General features: G+C 47.5%; 3 protein-coding genes across 3 annotated transcripts; all 3 read right to left on the bottom strand.

Moving 5' to 3' along the window:
• Positions 1-8,254: 8,254 nt before the first annotated feature.
• ptrh1 (peptidyl-tRNA hydrolase 1 homolog) lies at positions 8,255-14,098 on the bottom strand. The gene is made up of 5 exons (XM_040194677.2): positions 13,692-14,098; positions 12,359-12,578; positions 11,657-11,756; positions 10,767-10,812; positions 8,255-10,646 (listed from the first exon to the last, which is right to left on the bottom strand). Exons 1-5 carry the CDS (start codon positions 13,947-13,949, stop codon positions 10,437-10,439), a joined length of 834 nt encoding a protein of 277 aa, XP_040050611.2. The 5' UTR covers positions 13,950-14,098; the 3' UTR covers positions 8,255-10,436.
• A 473-nt stretch (positions 14,099-14,571) lies between these two features.
• Positions 14,572-17,222, bottom strand: LOC120830163 (natterin-3). Its single transcript, XM_040194668.2, has 3 exons — positions 17,174-17,222; positions 16,131-16,233; positions 14,572-15,992 (listed from the first exon to the last, which is right to left on the bottom strand). Exons 2-3 carry the CDS (start codon positions 16,231-16,233, stop codon positions 14,902-14,904), a joined length of 1,194 nt encoding a protein of 397 aa, XP_040050602.2. The 5' UTR covers positions 17,174-17,222; the 3' UTR covers positions 14,572-14,901.
• Positions 17,223-19,049: 1,827 nt separating this feature from the next.
• On the bottom strand, positions 19,050-21,545 carry LOC120830164 (natterin-3). The gene is made up of 3 exons (XM_040194669.2): positions 20,984-21,545; positions 20,374-20,467; positions 19,050-20,210 (listed from the first exon to the last, which is right to left on the bottom strand). The coding sequence occupies exons 2-3, from the start codon at positions 20,465-20,467 to the stop codon at positions 19,123-19,125; spliced, it is 1,182 nt and encodes a 393-aa protein (XP_040050603.1). The 5' UTR covers positions 20,984-21,545; the 3' UTR covers positions 19,050-19,122.
• Positions 21,546-21,852: the final 307 nt, after the last annotated feature.

Raw genomic sequence — 21,852 nt, 5'->3', positions numbered from 1 at the left:
CTATGAAGACTTCTCATGGTGAAGACTTCTCCTAATGTTCTAGAAGACTTCTCATGGTGAAGACTTCTCATAATGTCCTGTGAAGACTTCTCATGATGTTCTACAAAGACTTTTCATGATGTTCTATGAGGCTATGAACTAAGATGGTGACAGATAACATATCAAACTGCAAGCTCCAACAGCATTCCACCAGCCAGAGGGTGTCATCATGGTGACCTCTTCTCTTCTCATGGTCCATCACATATTAAACTTTTGGTAGTAAACCTCAGGTGGTCCAGAGGTGTTGTACACTTCAGTTTTTATTCCATTGTGATGATTTGAAACACAGAAGTGTGACAACAAATGAATGTTGTTTAATCAGGATATCAATAAAGATCCGACCATCGTTTTCACAGCCGAGTCTTTTAATGAAACCTTGAAAGGTCTTTTGTGGACCTTCAGGTCAAACCCACTGGAAACGCACGACAGAAGCTTTAACTTTCTTTAGCTTTTCTTTTCTCATCTTCTTTCTGTTCTCATCATTCTTCTCCTTCAAATCACTTTAAAGTTAAAAGTTGGTTTTGACTCCGCCCCCGTCGACTCGCTCTCCACGTACCTGCAGGAAGGTGACGTTTCCTGCACCGCATCGCCTCCCTGTCTGCCACATCTCTCTCCGCCACCCTGGCGTGATGACTTCATTGCCCCCCCTAACCCAGCCCCCCACCACCTCACGGGCGGCGTGAGGATGAGGAGGGGTCCAAAGGTCAGTTTAGAGGCCTCTGCAGGCCCAGCTGCAGACGGACGCACACACACGCACATGTATGTACGCACACACGCACACACCTCTCGTGACGAGTGGGCTGTTTTCAGGCTCCCTGCAGAACATCTGGATCAGCCGCTCTGTTGGACTGAATTTTTCTCCTCTGATTCCACAGATCGAGTGAATAAAGACACTTCCACCTCCTTGCTTTACCTCTGCACCTCGTCCCGAGCCCTCGCTTCTTTCCTCCCCTCCATCAGTGGTTGTGTGGGGGGGGGGGACAACAAAGGGACGCTGCCCCTACCCCCCCACCTCCACATCTGTGAGTGCCCCTCCCTCCCTCCATTATTGGGCCTCTTTCACTTGTAAATGTGGCCAGCGATACTTCTGATGGGTCTTTTATGCACACGGCCGGGGTCAGGATAGGACGGGGGGGGTTTGTGTGTGTGGGGGGGCGTATACAATGAGGGGCTGGGTTAGGGTTGATGGGTGAGGGGTGAGGGGGGGCTTAGGGAGTCTTGTGCAGGACCGGAGTGTGAGGGAACAATTGTGACAAAGCGTTAAATCCTTTTTTGTGTGTGCAGTCATTTGGGACGGTTTGGGACCAGCTCTCCGCCTCGCATTCCTGAGCCCCCCCTGCCCCCCCCCCCCCTCCCGGCAGGACGGGGGAGAAACGGGACGACGAGGGGCAGGAAGGACCACGGTGAAAGATCAACAGGCAGATGTTGCGTCGGAGGACAGAGGTGCAACAGGTGATGGACTCCGGTGGTGCTGTGCAGGAGGAGGGGTAGGGGGGGGGGGGGGGGGGGCGTGGGGCAGGGTGTCACGGCCCGGCTGGTGTTCTGTGGGATTATCTGTAATTTTAGCTCCTGCTCTGACCCCCTAACACACACACACACACACACACACACACACACAGAGGGGTGGTCTCAGTGGCAATCGAGTCACCGGGACAACAGGTGGACAAAGGGGACGCAGCGCGGGGAATGTGAGGCGAGGAGGAGGGGGGGGGGAGGGGGGGGGTCTCCTGGAGAGGGCTGATGGGAGGTGATGAGATGGGGTGTGTGTGTGTGGGGGGGGGTTCATGGAGGGGGGGGAGTAGGCTGACCTTGGCCTCTGTTCCGTGGTCAGATGGGGTGCGAAGGCCGTAAAGGAGGATGATGATGATGAGGAGGATGATGAGGATGAAGGCCTCTCGCGCTCTTCAAACCGATTTGATTAATGACTAAACACACTCTCACACACACACACACACACACACACACAGACCCCGGTTGACCCCTCTCAGCCTGCTGCTCAAACAAGCGGCCCCGGGGTCTTTGGCGTGGTCACTTTCCCAACGCCTCTGATTGATGAGCGATTCCTTTCCCACCGCAAATTATGGTAATAACGGCGAAAGAGGCAAAGCGGCTGCAGCCCTGCAGCTGCTCTGCCGCTCGGCCTTCTGGGAGAGTCTACTTGGTCAGCAATCTTTTAAGTTGAGACGCATGCATGTTTGTTTCTCCTTTGTACAGCTGATGTAAATTAGCATTCCTGCTGAATCTGTTCATGTAGTGCATTTCAACTATTGTGGATTCTGGTGGAATCGTATGTTCTATTTAATGCTGAGGTTTTTCACAGGTTCCTGACAACTGTTCTAAAAGTACATCGATGTGAGTGAGGATGAATGAGGTCAGATGTTTAAGAAGTCACAGACGTTAGCACCACCAACTGCTAGTACCACTAGCTGCTAGCACCACCATCTGCTAGTACCATTAGCTGCTAGCACCACCATCTGCTAGTACCACTAGCTGCTAGCACCACCATCTGCTAGTACCATTAGCTGCTAGCACCACCAACTGCTAGTACCACTAGCTGCTAGCACCACCATCTGCTAGTACCACTAGCTGCTAGCACCACCATCTGCTAATACCACCATCTGCTAATACCACTAGCTGCTAGCACCACTATCTGCTAATACCACTAGCTGCTAGCACCACTAGCTGCTAATACCACTAGCTGCTAGCACCACTATCTGCTAGTACCACTAGCTGCTAATACCACTATCTGCTAGTACCATGATCCGCTAGTACCACTAGCTGCTAATACCACTAGCTGCTAGCACCACTAGCTGCTAGCACCACTATCTGCTAGTACCACTAGCTGCTAATACCACTAGCTGCTAGCACCACTAGCTGCTAGCACCACTAGGTGCTAGCACCACTATCTGCTAGTACCACTAGCTGCTAATACCACTAGCTGCTAGCACCACTATCTGCTAGCTGCTAATGCCACTAGCTTCACAGGAAAAAGATAGTTACGGTGAAGAAGAGATCGTTCTTTGTGTTATTTTTCGCAGGAAGACGCCAGCCTGCCGCGTCTGGCTTGTGTCCAAAATGTCCCTAATGTGTCCACGTAGAAAAAAAGACCAAAGTTTCACCGTTTGACCTGCACCTCGTTTGCATGATAGTGTTCAAAATATTGCAAATTTAGGGAGTCGACTGCCTCGTACCCGCCGTGGTGGAGCTCCGCCTCCAAACCAGCATCATTGACCTGCGTTTGACCTCGCCTTGTGTGCTGATGAGTTATGAAGACATCCAACATTTTACCGCAAACCGCCGGGAGACGACGCCTCAAATAAGCAGAAGCAGACGATTGGCCGGGAGGGAGGAGGAGGCGGTGATGTCACAGCGGCCCGGCTGGACCGCAGCTGGCGCCGAATATTGGTGCAGTGTGTGTGTCTGTGTGTGTGTGTGTAAGAGTGTGTGTGTGCATGTGTGTGCGTGTGCATGATATGTGTTTGTGTGTGTGTAATGGGGGATTCTGATCTCAATCATTACAGAGGAGACGCATGTCAGTTTTCGTCAAACATGGCCGATTGTCATGTCTTCGTGTGTGTGTGTGTGTGTCCATGTGTGTGTCTGTGTGATGTTTAACTCGTTTCAGTTTCGGTGGCGAGTCGCCTCCAGCGGTACCCGTGGACAATGTGGAGAATACACATGAGTTTTTTATCCAAACAACACTCACACAAACACACACACACACACACACTTACACGCAAACGCACTTGTGCACACAAACACACACCAATGGCGTCCTCGCTCGTGGCTCATCGAGGCGCCGCGCTGGTGGAGCCGGAAGGTCATTTTCCAGCGACAGATCCTGGTGCAGCTTTCCTAAGATGCTGCTGTGTGTGATGGTAGAGGAGGGATGGAGGAAGGAAGGAAGGAAGGAAGGAAGGAAGGAAAGAAAGAAGGAAGGAAGGTAGGGAGGGAGGTTGTGATGTGATGCCCCCTCCTCACCGCCCACATCCGGTTCCCCTCCCTTTATGTCCTCCTCCATCCTCCCTGTCTTTGCTTTGCGGCGGCGTGCGCGCTCGTGTCATGGTGGCACATGACTGTGGTGGCGGGAGGAGGAGGAGGAAGAGGAGGAGGAGGAGGAGGAGGAGGAGGAAGTGAATGACCTGGAAAGGTCAACATGGAAGCCAAAACAGGAAGTGGAAACTGGGTTTATGAAAGGTTTCAGCGCTGCGTCGACGTCTGTAATCACATCAACAACACCATCAATACCATCAATACGTTCAATACCATTATAACCATCAATACCATTAATACAATCAATACCACCAATGCGTTCAATACCATTATAACCATCAATACACCAATACCATTAATACCATCAATACCATTAATACAATCAATACCACCAATGCGTTCAATACCATTATAACCATCAATACCACTAATACGTTAAATACCATTATAACCATCAATACCACCAACACCATTATAACCATCAATACCACCAATACCTTAAATATCATTATAGCCATTAATACCATCAATACCATTGATTGCTCTCTGACGGACTGAAGAGCAGCTTCACCTCTGAGCTCATGAAACACGTCGTTGTCTTCAATCACAATCCTTTTGTCTTCATACAAACACTATTGTAATTTGGGAGATTTTTAATGAATATTTTTTGGAGTTTTTAAATATAAAATGACTGAACAAAACAAATCACCTCAACTTTGATTTATGTTGAACGGAATAACATCTGCATGCGCGCACACACACACACACACACACACACACACACACACACACATACACACGCACACACATATATATATATATATATATATATATATATATATATATATATATATATATATATTTACACATTTACATATTTGTGTACATATAAAACGGGTTTTGTCTTGATTGTTTTGTTATTTTGTTGCTTAAATATTGTTGTAAGACAGAGGTTCCCAACCTCTGGCTCGGGGCCCTCAGACACTCACTGGGTTAGTTGTTTTATTTAAGACTTTGACTTTCAGGTGAGTTACTGAATAATTCTTTCTTCTCTCTTAATGTTCAAGCCTCTTGGAAAATAAATAACAATATGAGGAGATTGTTTATGTTGTTTTAAACTTTCTGCTCACTTTTATGTTCTACAATGACCAAAAAAGCGATAACCTCTAATAAGATAATAAGAAATAACCGAGTATTCTGATTTGTATGTTGCCATAATTCTTTAAATCAAACCTTTGAAATTATATTTGTGTATTAAAATTTTATGTTCAACAAATGTTCAACATTTTAGATTTTTTGGGGACGTCGTTTGAGTTCTGGATTATTTCGTTCAGTGAGCGCAGACGCGTCTCTTCGTGGTGGTGCGTTCACTGGCACTCCGTCAACAGAAAACCTCTTTACTTGAACCCGCTGAGCCGCTCCTCGGGCGTCGCGCGGAGGACGGATCACAGCAGCAAATCGAGAAGACCCCGAAGCATCCGAGCCCGGCTGAGGCCGCGGTGTAAAAATCAAACAGACCCCTGTGTGGAGCGCGCGGGAGGCCGAAGTCAAAGGGAGGGTTCGGTTTACCGACGAGCCTTCAGATTCCTGCTTCACAAGGACTCCAAACAACATCTAATATCTTCAGGAAAATGTTTCACTTCAAATATATTTAAACTAATTCTAAAAGAAATATGTAAAACACGGAATTTCAATATGACAAATATGGTTTGAACATTTTAAATATCAATCACAATTAATTATCAGGTCGTTTTTTTCCAGTCATATAGTGAATTTTATTTTTCTGAAAACAGATAAAGCAGTTAATTTCAGAGAAAATACGATTTTCTGCATCTTTTGGTCACGTGATTGAAACTCCCAAAAATACTAAACATGCGGCATGTTTCCACAAAGAATTAAAAAAAAGAAATGCAATAATTTAGTTATTTTCAAGCATTTAACCTGCTCAACCTTTCAAGAAATGCACATGCACGATAACAACCCGAACAACAAATACAAAATTAACCGTAAAAAAAAATAAAAAAAAATAAAAGCTGATGATCAAAGATGATTAATTCTTTATTATTCACCAACAGTAGAAACAACACAAACGAATTCCTCTTTATTGGCTTGTAATGGCATCTTCTTTTTATCAAAGGGTCACGAGGCTTGAAAAAAGGTCACGGTTTGTTAAACAAAATTAAAATGATACATTCCTGGAGAATTATGCTAATTATAATCCCCCAAAACGCCAACAAAAGGCGGCAACAAAAGCTCCCCAGTGGAGCGAAATAAACCTGCAGGAAAAGAGTGAATATTAGTCTCACTCCAACAAGTTGTCTCTGCTTGAGGACACTCTTCTGTCCCCGGGTCGCATCCCGATGGCCGTCAGCCAAAGGAGCGCGAACACACCGCGATCACAATAAAAACACCGAAATAGAGAAAAAGATGCTCAAAAGAACTTACTGACGTGCATGTTGCTGCCGGTGGAAGAGGAGCGACCAGCGACAGATGTCCAGGCACAATTCTCGGGTTTGCATTTGAGATTTTACAAGAATTGCGTTTGGACAATCAGCAGCTAGAGCTCAGAAGACCTGGACATCTACAGATCCACAGATCTCCATGTATCTACAGATACATCTACAGATCCACAGATCTCCATGTATCCACAGATACATCTACAGATCCACAGATCTCCATGTATCCACAGATACATCTACAGATCCACAGATCTCCATGTATCTACAGATACATCTACAGATCCACAGATCTCCATGTATCCACAGATACATCTACAGATCCACAGATCTCCATGTATCTACAGATACATCTACAGATCCACAGATCTCCATGTATCCACAGATACATCTACAGATCCACAGATCTCCATGTATCTACAGATACATCTACAGATCCACAGATCTCCATGTATCTACAGATACATCTACAGATCCACAGATCTCCATGTATCTACAGATACATCTACAGATCCACAGATCTACAGATACATCTACAGATCCACAGATCTCCATGTATCTACAGATACATCTACAGATCACACCTATAGCCATGCATACATACACAGTCTCCTCCCGCTTCAGAGGCCTTATTATGCAATCACAGCCGCTAATGAGCCTCCTCTTCACCGGGAAGAGTCCCAACTAATGAGCCTCCTCTTCATCAGGAAGAGTCCCAACTAATGAGCCTCCTCTTCATCAGGAAGAGTCCCAACTAATGAGCCTTCTCTTCATCGGGAAGAGTCCCAACAGGAAAAACACAATCTGAGGACACAACTTTTGAAAAATGAAACGAGGGATCCCGTGAATCAGAGCAGCTGCTCTCCTCCTCTTCGCCACGTTAGGACGCATCTCTCTTCCTCTTGTGAAAAATAAGAAAGAAGGTTCAAATACCGTCTGCAAGCTCCTTTCTGCTGCACGAAGAAGAAGGCGTGCGCGCGCGCGCGTGTGTGTGTGTGTGTGTGTGTTGGGGGGTTGCAGGTCGCGTGGTGGTGCACCTGCTCCTCCGCGCGTAGTTCGTGCTCCTCCTGCGGGAAGACGGTGGTGATGGAGCGCAGGCTGGACGCTTCTCTCTCCGCCCTCCTGGATGGTCGCCGGGGGGGGGGGGGGGGGGCGTCACAACCGCCGCCGCCGGTCCCCTTCTGTCCGCTCCCTGTCCTCCCTCCTCCCTCCCTCCTCCCTCCCTCCTCCCTCCCTCCTCCCGACCTCTCTCTCACTGGCCGATCTTGGGGGGCTTTTTTCTGGGGCTCCTCCGACAACGAGCCCCGGTGCGTCCGTGTCATCGCCCGGGGGACACGCAGTGAGGACGGTCCGCTCTTGGTACTGAGACCTGAATAAGACACGCACACACATTCACACGGGCACGCGCACGCAACCACACCGCGGGGAGGGGGGGGGGGGGGGGGGGGGGGGGGGTGATGATACATGCCCATTGTGCAAGAAGAGAAGTAATGAATCTGCACAGAGACACAGAGAGGACCAACAAACCTTTTAAAGACACAAGGGTCTCATTCTATTTCTCTTTTTTTGTTTTTTCGTCATTTTCAATTACAATCGAAACCCTGTTAACCTACAGACACTGTAATGTTACACACACACACACACACACACACACAGTCGGAGGTGATGATGGCATTCATTTAATATAAACTCACACAAACGAAATTCATTTAAAAAGTAGAAAGCTTTTAATCATTCGTTTAAAGGAAATAGATATTAAAACAAGATGTTCTTGAAGTATTTTTATTGAACTGTTTCAATGTTAAAACACTTTATTTCGTTTTATGATTAGTCGGCATTGAACAAAAGTAATTATTATAAAGTTCAGGTGTGTCATACATGTTCACAGATGAATATCATGTGATGTGAATGAGACATAATTCTTTTATTTAAATGAACCCATTGTTTTTTTTTACTCATAGGATCATAAAAAATAAAAAGTCCTTTAAGAATATATGTCCTTAGAACACTTATTACACAAATTACATAATCATTGTACCACGTGATCATAACTCAAATAAAACTGTGAAATCAATTAACAAGTTACATTAAGTTCAACAATCAGGAAGTCATCTTCTGCATTGCTTAATAAATCCGTTTAAAAAAATATATATATATTGATGAAAAATCCCAATAAAATATGCAGTGAAAACAAAATAATAATAAAAAGGTCAAATCAAAGAATTTACAGGTCTCTGAAATGTGAATTTGTTTCTCTTTCTATGAAGCTAGGCTAGCAGTTCCCCCTGCTTCCAGTGTTTGGGCTAAGATAGGCTAAGCTAGGCTAAACTAGGCTAATCCTGGGTGATAATTCAAAAACAGTAAAATAAATGTTTTTTAATTGGTCAATGATCACAAATCGACCCGCACGATTACCAAGAAAGGTGTGACCAGTTCAGCAGTGCCGCCACACAGGAGGCCCAGATCCCAGAAGGGGGCGTGGCATGAGGAGAGGGGGGGGGCACTGGAGACGCATAAATCATTTTTACATTAACGTTGTAAAAGTACAATCACAAGACGGCTGCGCTGTTTTACGGTTTGCGACAGTACGAGTCCGTCATTTGGAGCTTTGAGCTTTCTTTCGTTTAGTGAGCACGACTGTGGGAAGACCCCCCAACGGGCCCGCCGGGAGGGCGGGGGGGGGCTAAGGTTGGAGGTCCCATTCTTGAATAAATTTTAGGGTCCAGGTGTCCGGCGACCTCTGACCTGCTGTAGAAAAACAGTCATTGAGAGCCGCGTGGTGAAGCTCGCTGACCGGCAAGGAGGAGGTGCTGGGAAAGAGGGGAGGGGGGGGGGGTTTAAGAGTGTGTTTGTGTGAAGGAGTTCCCTTTGTGCCCCCCCCCTCCACCTCGTCTCCACAAGTGTGTCCCCTGCAGCCTTTGTGACTGAGGGACAGAGGGACTCGGACAATGTTTGGCTCCCTTTTGTTTCTGGCCTTTCTTCCTCGAGCTCCATCGCAATCTACGACCTCCTTTGTATCGATGGTCCTCCTTCAGCGGCCTCTTTTCCACTCTTTTATATGCTCTTCCCTTGTGGGGGGGGGGGGGGGGGGGGGGGGGGGGGGGGTTGGTGCCCCCCCACCTGCCCTCCGGTATCCTCTGCTGAGTGAGAGAAAGCACAGCGCCTCTTGACTGGAAGCAACTCATTAAAGACGCCTAATGGATGAGGAGCGTAATTAGTGGGGCAATTGGGAAAAGAGGAGGGGGGACGGGGGGCAATGTGGTTGTTGGGTTTATTTGTTTTTTTAGCCAAAAAAGCCACAATCAAGGAGGATGAGATGGAAAGATGAGGATGAGATGAGGAGGATGAGTTGAGGAGGATGAGATGAGGAGGAGAATGAGATGGAGAGGAGGAGGATGAGTTGAGGAGAGGAGGATGAGATAAAGGAGAGCAGGATGAGCTGGAGGATGAGTTCAGGAGAGAAGGATGAGATGAGGAGGAGAATGAGATGGAGATGAGGAGGATGAGGAGAGGAGGAGAATGAGCTGGAGGATGAGTTGAGGAGAGGAGGATGAGATAAAGGAGAGCAGGATGAGATGAGGAGGAGAATGAGATGAGGAGGATGAGCTGGAGGATGAGTTGAGAGGAGGATGAAGAAAGGAGGAGATGAGGATGAGGAGAGGAGGATGAGCTGGAGGATGAGTTGAGGAGAGGAGGATGAGATAAAGGAGAGCAGGATGAGATGAGGAGGAGAATGAGATGGAAACTATATGTTTTGTTCACAAAAGAGGAGAAATTGAGCCTTGAGTTATAAAATAAATATCTAGAGACTTAATTTCAGTCTCTTTAATTTATGGAGAATAAATGAACAAACAGGTGTTGAGCAAATCCCTGGTTTGTTTCATCAGATGTGCTGCACAGAGGAGACTTTTATTCTGAAATGGTGAAGGTCTTCTCCCTGCCAGAGCTTCACGTCTTGGAGCTCTCCCTCCCGCCCCCTGCTGGCGAGGAGGAGGCGGAGGGAGGGGGGGAGAGCTGGGCGAGGAGGAGGTCCACGCTCTGCTCCAGAACGGACTCCAGGACCTTCCTCTCCTCCGAGGAGAAGCGGCCGAGGACGTGCCGCTCCACCGGCGTCTTCCCCTGCGGGCGCCCGATCCCGACGCGGAGGCGGAGCATCACCTGCGAGGGAGACGGGGACGTTTTAACAACATAAACACACATTAATTAACGTTGTACACAATTAACATAATTGTCTCTTAAACACGCGGCTTCACATCAAACCAGTGGAGCGTCACTCACATCCGTCTGCAGACAGTCGACACAGGAACGGACGCCGTTGTGACCTCTGAGAGACGACATGGGGTCAAAGGTCACTTCACATCCTTACTGGAACCTTTAAACAGCTGAGACATTTTATTGCACAACATGTTACATTAAGAATCCCACTATTTATTACATCTGTGATTATGTTCATCTCTACACCTCACACGATATACAGGAAGCTCAGTCAGGAAGACCGGTTCCCTGGTGGCCTCCTCTCTCCCTGGGGGGTCACGGCCAGCTGATTGGGGGCGGGGCCGGGAAGCACCAGCCAACCAGACGTGGGGGTCGTTACCGTGAACCAACTGCATCGGTGCAGGTAAACGTTAAAAAGCGTTCCCCTCTCGTTTGCTGTCAGTTGTCATGTCAGCACGCAACCCGCCCCCCCTGACACCTCCGACCGACAGCAGAACCTGGCATATGAGGAGCAACTTATCCTTTACCACCAGGGTCTGGACTCCCAAAGGGGGGGACACGCCTCGTCAGGGTCTCGGCATCCCGGCCCCTGGTCCTACGGCAGGATGGAGTCCAAGCCCCAAACAACTTGGCAATATAAATATTTATGCCTGTTATAATAAAGCATTGTTCAAATTTCAACAAGTCTGTCTGGATTGTTGCCGCCGCAAGGCATTGTGGGAATGATCTACTATCCTTTGATTAAGGACAGTCCAGAGTTTCCTATGCTAAAGGAGCGAATAAAGGAAGCATTGAAGCACCTTTCCTTCCTACCTCCTAGTGGAGTCAGACAGCTTTTGTCACAAAGGACACTTAGATACTTCAGCGAGGAACCTTCATGAGATAAAACGGACCCAGAAAAGAAACCTGGCGACAGGAAGCAGGAAACAGGAAGTAGGAAGCAGGAAACCCACCTGGCACTTCCTCCGTGCTTGATGACCACTTTCCCCAGAGGCTTGTCCAGCTCGTCGTGGACCAGCACGATGTCCTCGGGCTTGATACCAAATTTACCAGCTGGGACGCACAAAGGCAGAGTTTAGGTCACATGACATCAGATTCCTTCCAACATCCACCCAGATGTTTCTATAGTCTATCTATAGTCTATTTATAGTTATTTAGTCTAGTCATCGTTATTTATAGTCTATATGTAGTCTATTTATGGTCTATTTATAGTTATTTAGTCTAGTCATCGTTATTTATAGTCTATATGTAGTCTATTTATAGTTATTTATAGTCTATTTATGGTCTATTTATAGTTATTTAGTCTAGTCATAGTTATGTATAGTCTATCTATAGTTTATTTATAGTTATTTATAGTCTATTATAGTTATTTATAGTCTATCTATAGTTATTTATGGTCTATTTATAGTTATTTAGTCTAGTCATAGTTATTTATAGTCTATCTATAGTGTAGTTATTTATAGTCTATCTAAAGTCTATTTATAGTTATTTATAGTCTATTTATAGTCTATGGTCTATCTATAGTCTATTTAGTTATTTATAGTCTATAGTCTATTTACAGTTATAGTCAATCTATAGACCCAGCAGTGGGAGCAGCTTCAGGATATAAATAAACTAAACGAACTGTAAAATAATAATAATAATAATGACCTCACCCGCTTTGGCCACCGACACGCCGTTGACGTTCATCAGCAGCCGCGGGCGGAGCAGCACCACGTGCGTCCGCTCCACCTCTGACACCACCACCTCGCCGGACACGCGCCCGTCGCCGCGCCAACGGTCGGCGGCGCCGAGCCGGGCGGCGAGCGCGCCGAGCACCGCCATGCCGACGCTGTGCCGGGTGCCCTCCATGCCCGGGTTGCCCAACCCCACCACCTGGGACACGAGCAACGTTATTATGCTATGAATACAACATATACATGTAAAATGTACATAACTCACGTACATGACTCAAGATTATTGAGCTCTTCTGGTGATTTAGTCTATTATTTCGTATATTATCTTTGCATTTCTTTTAATGTATCTTTAATACGTATATTGTGTTTTTCTTTGTTTCGACCACATTCTGAGAACCTCGGTGAAGATACACAAATAAATAAATGCAGCATGAAACAATGATTTCATCCACTTTAAAGTCTGACACATGTTGCAGATTTTGTTTTTTGTTCTCCAAACTTTAAATGACGCTTAAAATGCATAAATGTTTTTATTTCTGTTGTGTATTTTTGGTGCAGCGCTGTGAGCTGGTCCGTATAGAACGTTGTCCTCCTCCTTACAGACTCCGTTGTGCTTCTTTTAGCCTCATGAGGTCGACACACATTCAAAGAAAAGCTTCAGGAACGACTGCTTCTACACGGCCAGATGTTCCTCTAAAACAAGAGATGTGCAGCCGCCGCCTGGCACTGACGGTACTGATGGTGCTGATGGCACTGATGGTACTGATGGTGCTGACGGTACTGATGGTGCTGACGGTGCTGTTGCACGCGTCGCGTCAGACTCCATAGCTGCTGACACACTGCACACATTGTGCGCCGCCTCCACACACCACAGCTTGTATTTGTTTGAATGGGACTTAACTAAGAGAATGACAGATTATTAAAAATTGAATGTTATAGTACTTGATTATCATATTTTGTCTGTGGTTGATCCCATTGTGCAAACTGCCCCTTTAAAGATAGTGAGGAGCCGAGAGGAAGAGCCACCAGACTCCATTCTACAACCCATCCATTTAAGGCCGACACAGGACATATGACACGCGCTCAGAATGCAGCCGATGAAACACACGGCCACTATAGACGTGACAGGAGACGGATCCAGGCAGAGCCTTTAAACGTATATTATGGGATGGATACTTTGTCCATCAGGCGTGTGGACGCGTTTGGTCAGGTTGCTGACAGGAGCCACGGAGCAGTGGACCCGATGCAGATGTGAGGAGGTCGATGCAGATGTGTGGAGGTCGATGCAGATGTGGGGAGCTCTCTCACTCACCAGCCTCCGGCGGCCCTCCGTGTGCATCTCCGCCTCGACGCGCATCGCCGGGGCGACCGGCCCGCTCAGCAGAACCCGGTTCAGGACTCTGGTCAAGAGTCGCCGCATCGTGACGAAGCTCCGCAGCTTCTTGATCAGGAGAGAAAAATAACGGCACAAAGTGCTGAAAACGGGGACGTCGTTAGATCGGCCCGTGGACGGACGGCCAGCTGGTGTCGATAGAGTCACATTTGAGACTTTTTCAGCATTTAGCGGCATGAAACGAGGCTTCCGGTCCGAAAGGATTTACTTTAAATGTATTTAATTTATTTAAAATAGAACCGAGTGGGAGTCATTGTGTGAAGGAGCTCCTGCAGGAGAAGAGGAGCCGTTTGCTTGGTTTGTTTGTCACATTGTATTGAAAGTGGTTAACGTGCTAGCCGGCTAGTAGGGTTAGCTTACTGTAGCTTGTCGGCTAGCTCACAGACAACAACAACAACAACAGCAGCTAATTGCGTCCAAACCGGCGCGGCTGACAAACACGCCGATAACAAACAAACGGGGAGTTTAAATGACTGTAAAGTCTCACGCGAGGTGACATCAGCCGCTCGTCCTGCTCACGCGCTCGCACGCCAAAGAGGTTCAAAGACCAACGCTGTGTGCTGGTCTGCGCTGCCGAGGCACCGCAGCGCCCCCCGGCGGCGCGGCAGGGAACTGCACGGCAACATACACACGTTCACATGCTGTACATTCATATACATATAATCATATCATCTTATACATATTCATATACATATATTCTTATTCATCTTATACATATAGACAATATGTCTAGACATGTGTACTTCAAGGACATTATATAACCATACAATATAATAATAAATAAATAACTAATCAAAGGTTGACTTGGTTGAAAGTTATTTATTTTGTTGTCTTTCAGTGTAATTATGAAAACATTAATGAACCATGTGATTCAAGGGGTTGAATGAATAATCTGATAATAACTTTCATTGGGCAAGAAATTGTAATAAAGAATTGAGGGGAGGGATTTAAAAAATATAACGTACATCCGTGTAATTTGAGTAGTAATTAAATAAATAATCAGAAATCTACTTTCAAGCTGCAATTAACTGTCGACAAAGAGAAAATACCTTTATTTTCATGATAGGATTTTATTTTGAAAATTTTTATTTTTGAAAACAGAGTTATGTTCTTTCCAGCGGACCGGCGGTCAGCCTCCAGTCGGCGAGCAGGGAACGGAGTCCGCCACCGGCTGACACCGCTCCACCACGGCGTTGATCTCGCCGACGCTCACGCCGTCGTAGACGCCCGTGATGTAGGTCCAGCGCGTGTCCCCGTTGCGGTTGGTCCGGCTCAGCCTGCCGGTGAAGGGGATGTCGGCCGTCATCTTCCTGCCGTCCATCCTCACGGCGCACGAGTGGTTGGGCGGCACCAGCAGCTCCACGGAGACAAAGTGGCTGATGGATTCCACCACGCTGGTTCCCTCCGAGAAGGTCACGGTCTGCTCCTTGGTGAAGTCCACGGTCCCGGGGCCCAGGATGGGCACCTTGGCCTGCATGGTGGAGACGGACCCGTTGCGGGTCTCCCTGCCGATGTCCCAGGTCTTCCCCACCGAGCTAGTCTTCTCCAGCCGCACCGTCTTCGCCACGTCTCTGCACTCCAGGTTGGTGACCGTGGCGAGCTGCAGGGCCTCGGGGGGGTGGTGGAAGAGCTCCATCTGGTCGACGCCGTACTCCACGTGAGAGACGTGCTGGCTGTAGCCGTCCCGGTTGACGGCCAGGACCTGGTAGCTCTTGTACCAGTACTCGTCCCCCTCCCAGGGGAGGAAGAAGGCCTTGTGCTGGGCCACCACTTTGCCCAGGCCGTACTTGTTTTTGCCCACGAAGATGTCGGAGCCGGGGCAGGTCCTGACGGCGTAACCCGGCACCGACCCGTACGACCCCTCCACCCACTCCAGGAACTCGAAGTGGTCCACGTTGACCAGCATCTGGAATGTGGCGGAGGCGTACTCCTGGTCGGCGTACGGGTAGCGGCAGAGGCTCCCTTTGTCAGGCGAGTAGAAGCCGGACTGGCAGTTGACTTTGCACACGTAGTCGGTGCGTTCGGCGTAGCCGTTGAAGATGGCCACGGCGCCGCTCGGGAGTTGGCCGGTCCACGTCACCCACTTGAGGTTGGCGTGTTCACCGAACATGGGGGCGGAGCGGGAGGACGCCTCCGTTTCTGGGATCTCACTGATTTTGGGGGGCCGGGCGGCTTCCCGTGAAGGGACGGCGTCTTCCAGCGCGGCGTTCAGCCACGGCTCTGCAACGACAGGGAGAAACCAGGAGACGCCTCATACATCCGGCAGCATGAATACTTCAAAATAAAAGGCTGGAAACCAACGCCTGCTGCGGCCATTATGAGCGACATGGTGAGGTGGTGTTGCCGAGCGCGACTCACTGCTGGGTTCTTCTTGCCCGTCCTGCTGCCGGGACACGTGGAGCAGCGCCGGGCTGCACAGCTGCAGCACCGCCAAGAGGACCGCGACGCACCACCTGAACATCTGGAGACACGCAGGAAGCACACGCGGCGTCAAACAAACAGAGGAGGGAGGCACCGGGTGGAGGATGGAGGGTGGAGGGTGGAGGTGTGAAGGGGGTCGCCTCCTTCTTCAGGAGTCCATCGATGAGGCCGCTGGCCGACGTTTTGCACCGACATATTTAATCAAAGGGAAACTTGCCTGATGAATTACTCATTTTAAAACGGTGCATTATTTTGAAAATCCTGCTTTGTTGTGAAAGTTAACGTTTGATTTGAGGAGCATTGAAGGAGATGAGCCACGCACACAAAGCAAAAACCAGGACCCGTCCAGGCCGTCATTAAAGGTTAGACGCCGCGTAACGCTCCTTTAAAAAGGGTCCAACATTTTTTTATCTATTTAAAATATTCAAAAGGGGATCATCTCACTTAACAACATGCAGAGAATACAGATTGTTACACTGAAAAACTGATTGAATTTGTGATGTTAACAATAGTAATAAGTTTATATCTTCACATGAAGGAATCTGCATTTTGTTCAAAACTCAATCACTTCTTATTTCTTCTCCATGACATCACGTATTTACATCATTTACAGAGAGTTTTGTTGTTTTATTTCAAACTAACAACAACATTTAATTCAGTAGATGCAGAATATATTTAATAACTGAGTAATACTATAAACCACGTGCAATGATTAAATATAATAAACACAAATGGTGTCGCTGCATTAGATGAATAACACGTTTAGACAATTGTTACATTATGAATAACTTGATGCCATTTCACGCCTTGTCACTTCAATACGTTATTATCTGTTCCAGCATGAAAAAAACAATAGAAATAATTGTTTCTGGTTTGCGTATTTTACAGCAACTTATTATTAATTCTGATCGTCAATCAATTCATAGAAATCAGAGAGAGAAAAGTTGTCGTTGTCAGAGTGTCAGAGAAGCAGCTTTTACCTCGACAGGTTCCTCCTGCTGTGACGCCGCCTGCAGCTTGAGGCGAGTTTTAAAACCTCCCGCAGACAAAGCTGGGGGGGTAGAATGGGGGAGGGGGGGGGGGGGGTATTTATGAAGTTTTTAGATAGTTTTACAAAATATTTTGTTTATATGTGGGTTAAATAAAAACAGCTTTTAAAATAAGGCTGTTTTTTTCTCTTTGGGATGCTTTATCCAGTAGTTATTTCTCAGAAAGCAATAAAGATACACAATAAATAACACAGTAATTATAGTAGTTTATAAACCTTGGTAAATGAATATGAATACAGTTTTTTGTATCATTTATTTATTGTAAACAATCATTAACATAAATAGGTTAAAAATCGATTGAATAACGCTGTTTGAGAGAGAACCGCCCCCCCTTCAGGAAAGGCTCAGAATGGTTCAGTCCGCTGTGCTGCAGTGGGATTCACCCCATGAAGGCTCATCGATCGGCCAGAACATCTCTAGAGATTCAAAGCTCCACACAGAGACCCACATCCACCCGCTGATGATGATGATCAGCGTGTGAAACGTCCTCAGAAAGACGTTTCCTTTGGTTGCTTCTGCAGAACCAGATTTGTATCAGGCTTCTGACCTTCTTTGTCCTCGGCTTGGAAACGTGCTGCAGTGAAAGGTTTATGATAATGATAAGAGGCCTCTTTATTGATCCCTTAGAACAGCAGCCCTCCTCCTGCTGTGAATGGACTCTTTTATTCCCCTAATAGAGCTGAGTAAATGATTGGCCTGGACTTGAGGTCCGGTATCTCTGCGGGGCGACAGAGGTCCAAAGTGCCGCGGCGCTCTTCGTCCTCCGATGGCGAGATACTGTAAAGTTTAGATAAGCTCCAGCAGGAAGATTACAGGAGACATTGTTGTGCACGCACAGCGCGACGGTGGAGACGCCACGGCCACCCTGAGGCCCGTCGCAAGGCCACTGGTCATCAATTTACTCCAGTCTGAATGAGGTCCCTTACATCCACCAATAAGGCCCGAGGGACCCTGGGAGCCGTCCTGTGAACTAAAGAAAGAAATGTCTACTGAGACATGGCTGTGCTTTGGGCTAAATGCTAAGCTAAGCACCCTATAGACATGGTACAGACATTAGGGGAAGACTCTTTCTCTGCAGATGGAGTCTAATATCTCCACGGATGCTCCGGTGTCCTCGTTGTGCTTTTTAAACACCACTGACGTTCTCTTCTGAAGGTCACCAGGCAACACGGTCGCTCGTTGGAGTGAAACCTGCTGCTTTGAAACAGTCGCGATCCGGTCGGGACTCTGCAGGACTTGAGCATGGAAACTCATCAACGGATGTCACTATCAAAGCATATGTACGTGTTTGCATGTCATGTCTTCATTTTTCTTATTAGAAGTATTGTTGTGATGGTTTTAGTTTGAGCAAATCCCCAAAAACTGGAGTCATTCAAACTTGCTGAATATATTTTATTCATGACGAGTTAACTCATAACTCTGGCTCTGCATTTGCAAAAAGATTCATTAGGCATCTTTCAGGTAATGATGTGATAAAAGTGAACAATGCCGTTTGTATGCAGACCCCTTTAACTTATTGTGCATTTCTTTTCATTATTTATTCACATGCGTTTCTTTTGTACAACTTATCCAGTAGTGATTCCAGCTGTCAGAAAGATACAAATCATCGTTTGTGTAAGTTGTTTATCTAATATCATATATTGTAAAAATGTCATTTTCAATGGGAAGACATTTAAAGTAATGAAAAAGAAAAAAGTTCCAGATGATTTTTTAATTCCTTTAATATATTTCCCCCATTTTCTTTCAGCAAGCAGCTGAGACAAAATATATTCCACACACACACACAGACACAGAGACACACAAGACGTCTTTGTCGTTATGTTTTATTTTGCTTTTGACATCAGATTTTGACGTGTTTGGTGCGTTCCTCCATCAGTCTTTCAGGCGCACGGCAGCGCGTCGGCCACCGGCTCGCAGCGGTCCACCACGGCGCGGACCTCTCCGATCTGGACGCCGTCGTACGTCCCGGAGACGGACGTCCACTGGGTCTCTCCGTTGCGGTAGGTGCGGCTGAGGCGAGCCGTGTACGGGATGTCGGCTTTCATCTTGCGCCCCTCCATGCGGACTCTGCAGGAGTGGTTCGGCGGGACGGAGAGCTCCACGGACACGGAGTGGCTGATGGACTCCACCACCGTGGTTCCCCTGGAGAACTGCAGCGTCTTCTCGGCGCCAAGCTCGATGCCGCCGGAGCCGATGAAGGGGATCTTGGCGGAGATGCTGCCAGTGATGCCCAGCATGGTGGATCGGCCTATGTTCCAGGTGGTCTCCACGTCCGTGGTCTTTGAGATGGTGACCGTCTTCACCACCGTCTGGCACTCGTTGTTGGTGACCCCGGAGATGCGCATGGTCTCGGGAGGATACTGGAAGATGGCGACCTCGTCGATGGCGTACTTGACGTCGGTGATGTGCTGGCTGTAGGCGTCCTTGTTGATGGTCAGGACCTGGTACTTCTTGTACCAATACTCGTCTCCCTCCCAAGGCAGGAAGAAGGCGTCGAACTGAGGAACGACCTTCCCGAGGCCGTACTTGTTCTTCCCGACGTAGATGCCAACCCCCGGGCAGGTCCTGACTGAATACTGCGGCACTGAACCGTACGAACCCTCCTTCCACTCCAGGAACTCAAAGTTGTCTTTGTTGGCCAGGATCTCGAACTCGGCGGCGAGGTACTCGCTCTCCCCGTAGGGGTAGCGGCAGTAGGGGCCCAGGCTCGGGTTGTAGAAGCCGGCCTCGCACTTGTACTTGCAAACGTAGTCGGTGCGCTCGGTGTAGCCGTTGTAGATGGCGACGGCGCCGTTGGGCACGGAGCCGCCCCAGGTCAGCCACTCCAGGTTGACGTTGTCGCCGAACAGGAAGGAGGAAGGCAAGTCCTGCTGCTGCTCCAGCTCAGCGGGAGTCAGAGGACCCGCCGCCGCCTGGTGACCCGTCGGTTCGGGCACCTTACCCTCCAGCTCGGGGTTCAGGAGGGAAGCTGTGCGAAGGAGACAAACGGATGAAAGGCTCATGAGATGAGCTCAGCAGGGGTGAGAGGACGCGACTGGAGACATTTACTGCAGAATGTGTTTTGCCAGTTACACTACAAAAACGAGGCAGTTATCGGTATCAATGAACGTGGCACAAACAGGACGGAGTACCTTCTCTGTGCTGTGAGCTCTTCTTCACGATGTCCTGCAGACTGGCGGAGGACAGAGCCAGCAGGGCCGGCAGAAACAACACGGACAGCTTCATCTGTGGACGGGACGCAAAAGACCTTCTGTGAGCTCAACGCGGGGACGAGCGAAGTGGCATCATGGGATCAATGGCTTCAAAACCACCTTCAGGACGAAGACTAAAAGGGTCCAAATCTTTTGATAGTCAATATTAAAGTTGAATGGATGATATCTGTGAAGATTCTACAAGTCACCTATAACCTCTCACGTCATATATAGTCCACTCCTTCCATTCTGGTAAGAATGCTGATAATAACTTATGTATTTATCAGTTTTAAAGATATTTTTGACAACACATTTTTTGATAAAAACACAAAATCACAACTAACGTCATCAATCATTTGTTTTATAAATGGAGCATAATTTCAACTAAGTAACTGAAAGTGATTTTTCTTTAAACATTAAACAATAAATGATTTCCACATCGAATAATGTCAAGAAACTGTAAATGAGGACAGAATCCACATTGATTCCTGAGACAATGCCGTCGTAATAACGGCTGATTGATGGTGAACAGACACTGAACAGCACTCACCTTTCCAGTCGCTCCCCACTGAGTCCACTCGGCTCGTCACCTCCAGGTTTATACCTCCGGCTTTATGACCCGACCATAAAGACATTTCCCTCGGCCTGCAAATAAACAGACCTCCATATTCGTTTCGTGCATTGATTTTACGCATAGTAAAATATATTTGGCAAATCTGAGGCAATGAGTCCGTCCACCATCAACTATCAAACTCAGACTGGAGTGTATTTCTTTATGGTAAGATCTGGTGTACATAGACAATAAATCACTTTAACCTCCATAGAATTGAGGGTGGGGTCAATTTTTGGAGGAACGTTGGCACCATCTTGTTTTTAAAAATGGTGGTGGGGACAAATCCCTGAACTAAATAAGAAACTTATTACCCGAAAAGAGATTTGGATGAACCATCTGTCAATGAAACTCTTGCTGAAGCCAGTCGAGCAAGATGAAAAACATCTTCTCCATCAGTGCCAATAAATACCCCCCAGCTGAAGGATGACGGGCGCTGTTGGTGCAGCCCAGGCTTCTCCAGGTTGATTTCCAGTTGCTCCGTTGACGTCTGTCGTCGGATAAAGTGTCTGAAAGTTCCGAGGAATGTGGAACTGACTGCAGCACCGTGCAGAACAATCTAGAACCTCACAGAAAAGGGGGGGGGTTAGGAACCAAGTCGGCAACAGAAGATGTTTCAGAGACCTTGTTTCTGTGACTTTAGAAAATAAACACAATGAAAATAATAAGTGCACAGCAATATTCTCATGTTAAACAGAAGGAAACCCACAGGTTGTGAAACTCGAGGTGCGAGGTGACCTTGAATGAAATGCAGCCAGAAAAACATTACAGGTCATTTAGCAGACGCTTTTATCCAAAGCGACTTACAT

This window comes from Gasterosteus aculeatus, chromosome 13 (assembly GCF_964276395.1).
Source record: "Gasterosteus aculeatus chromosome 13, fGasAcu3.hap1.1, whole genome shotgun sequence".
Lineage (NCBI taxonomy): Eukaryota > Metazoa > Chordata > Actinopteri > Perciformes > Gasterosteidae > Gasterosteus > Gasterosteus aculeatus.
This window is presented reverse-complemented; position numbering and strand designations above follow the sequence as displayed.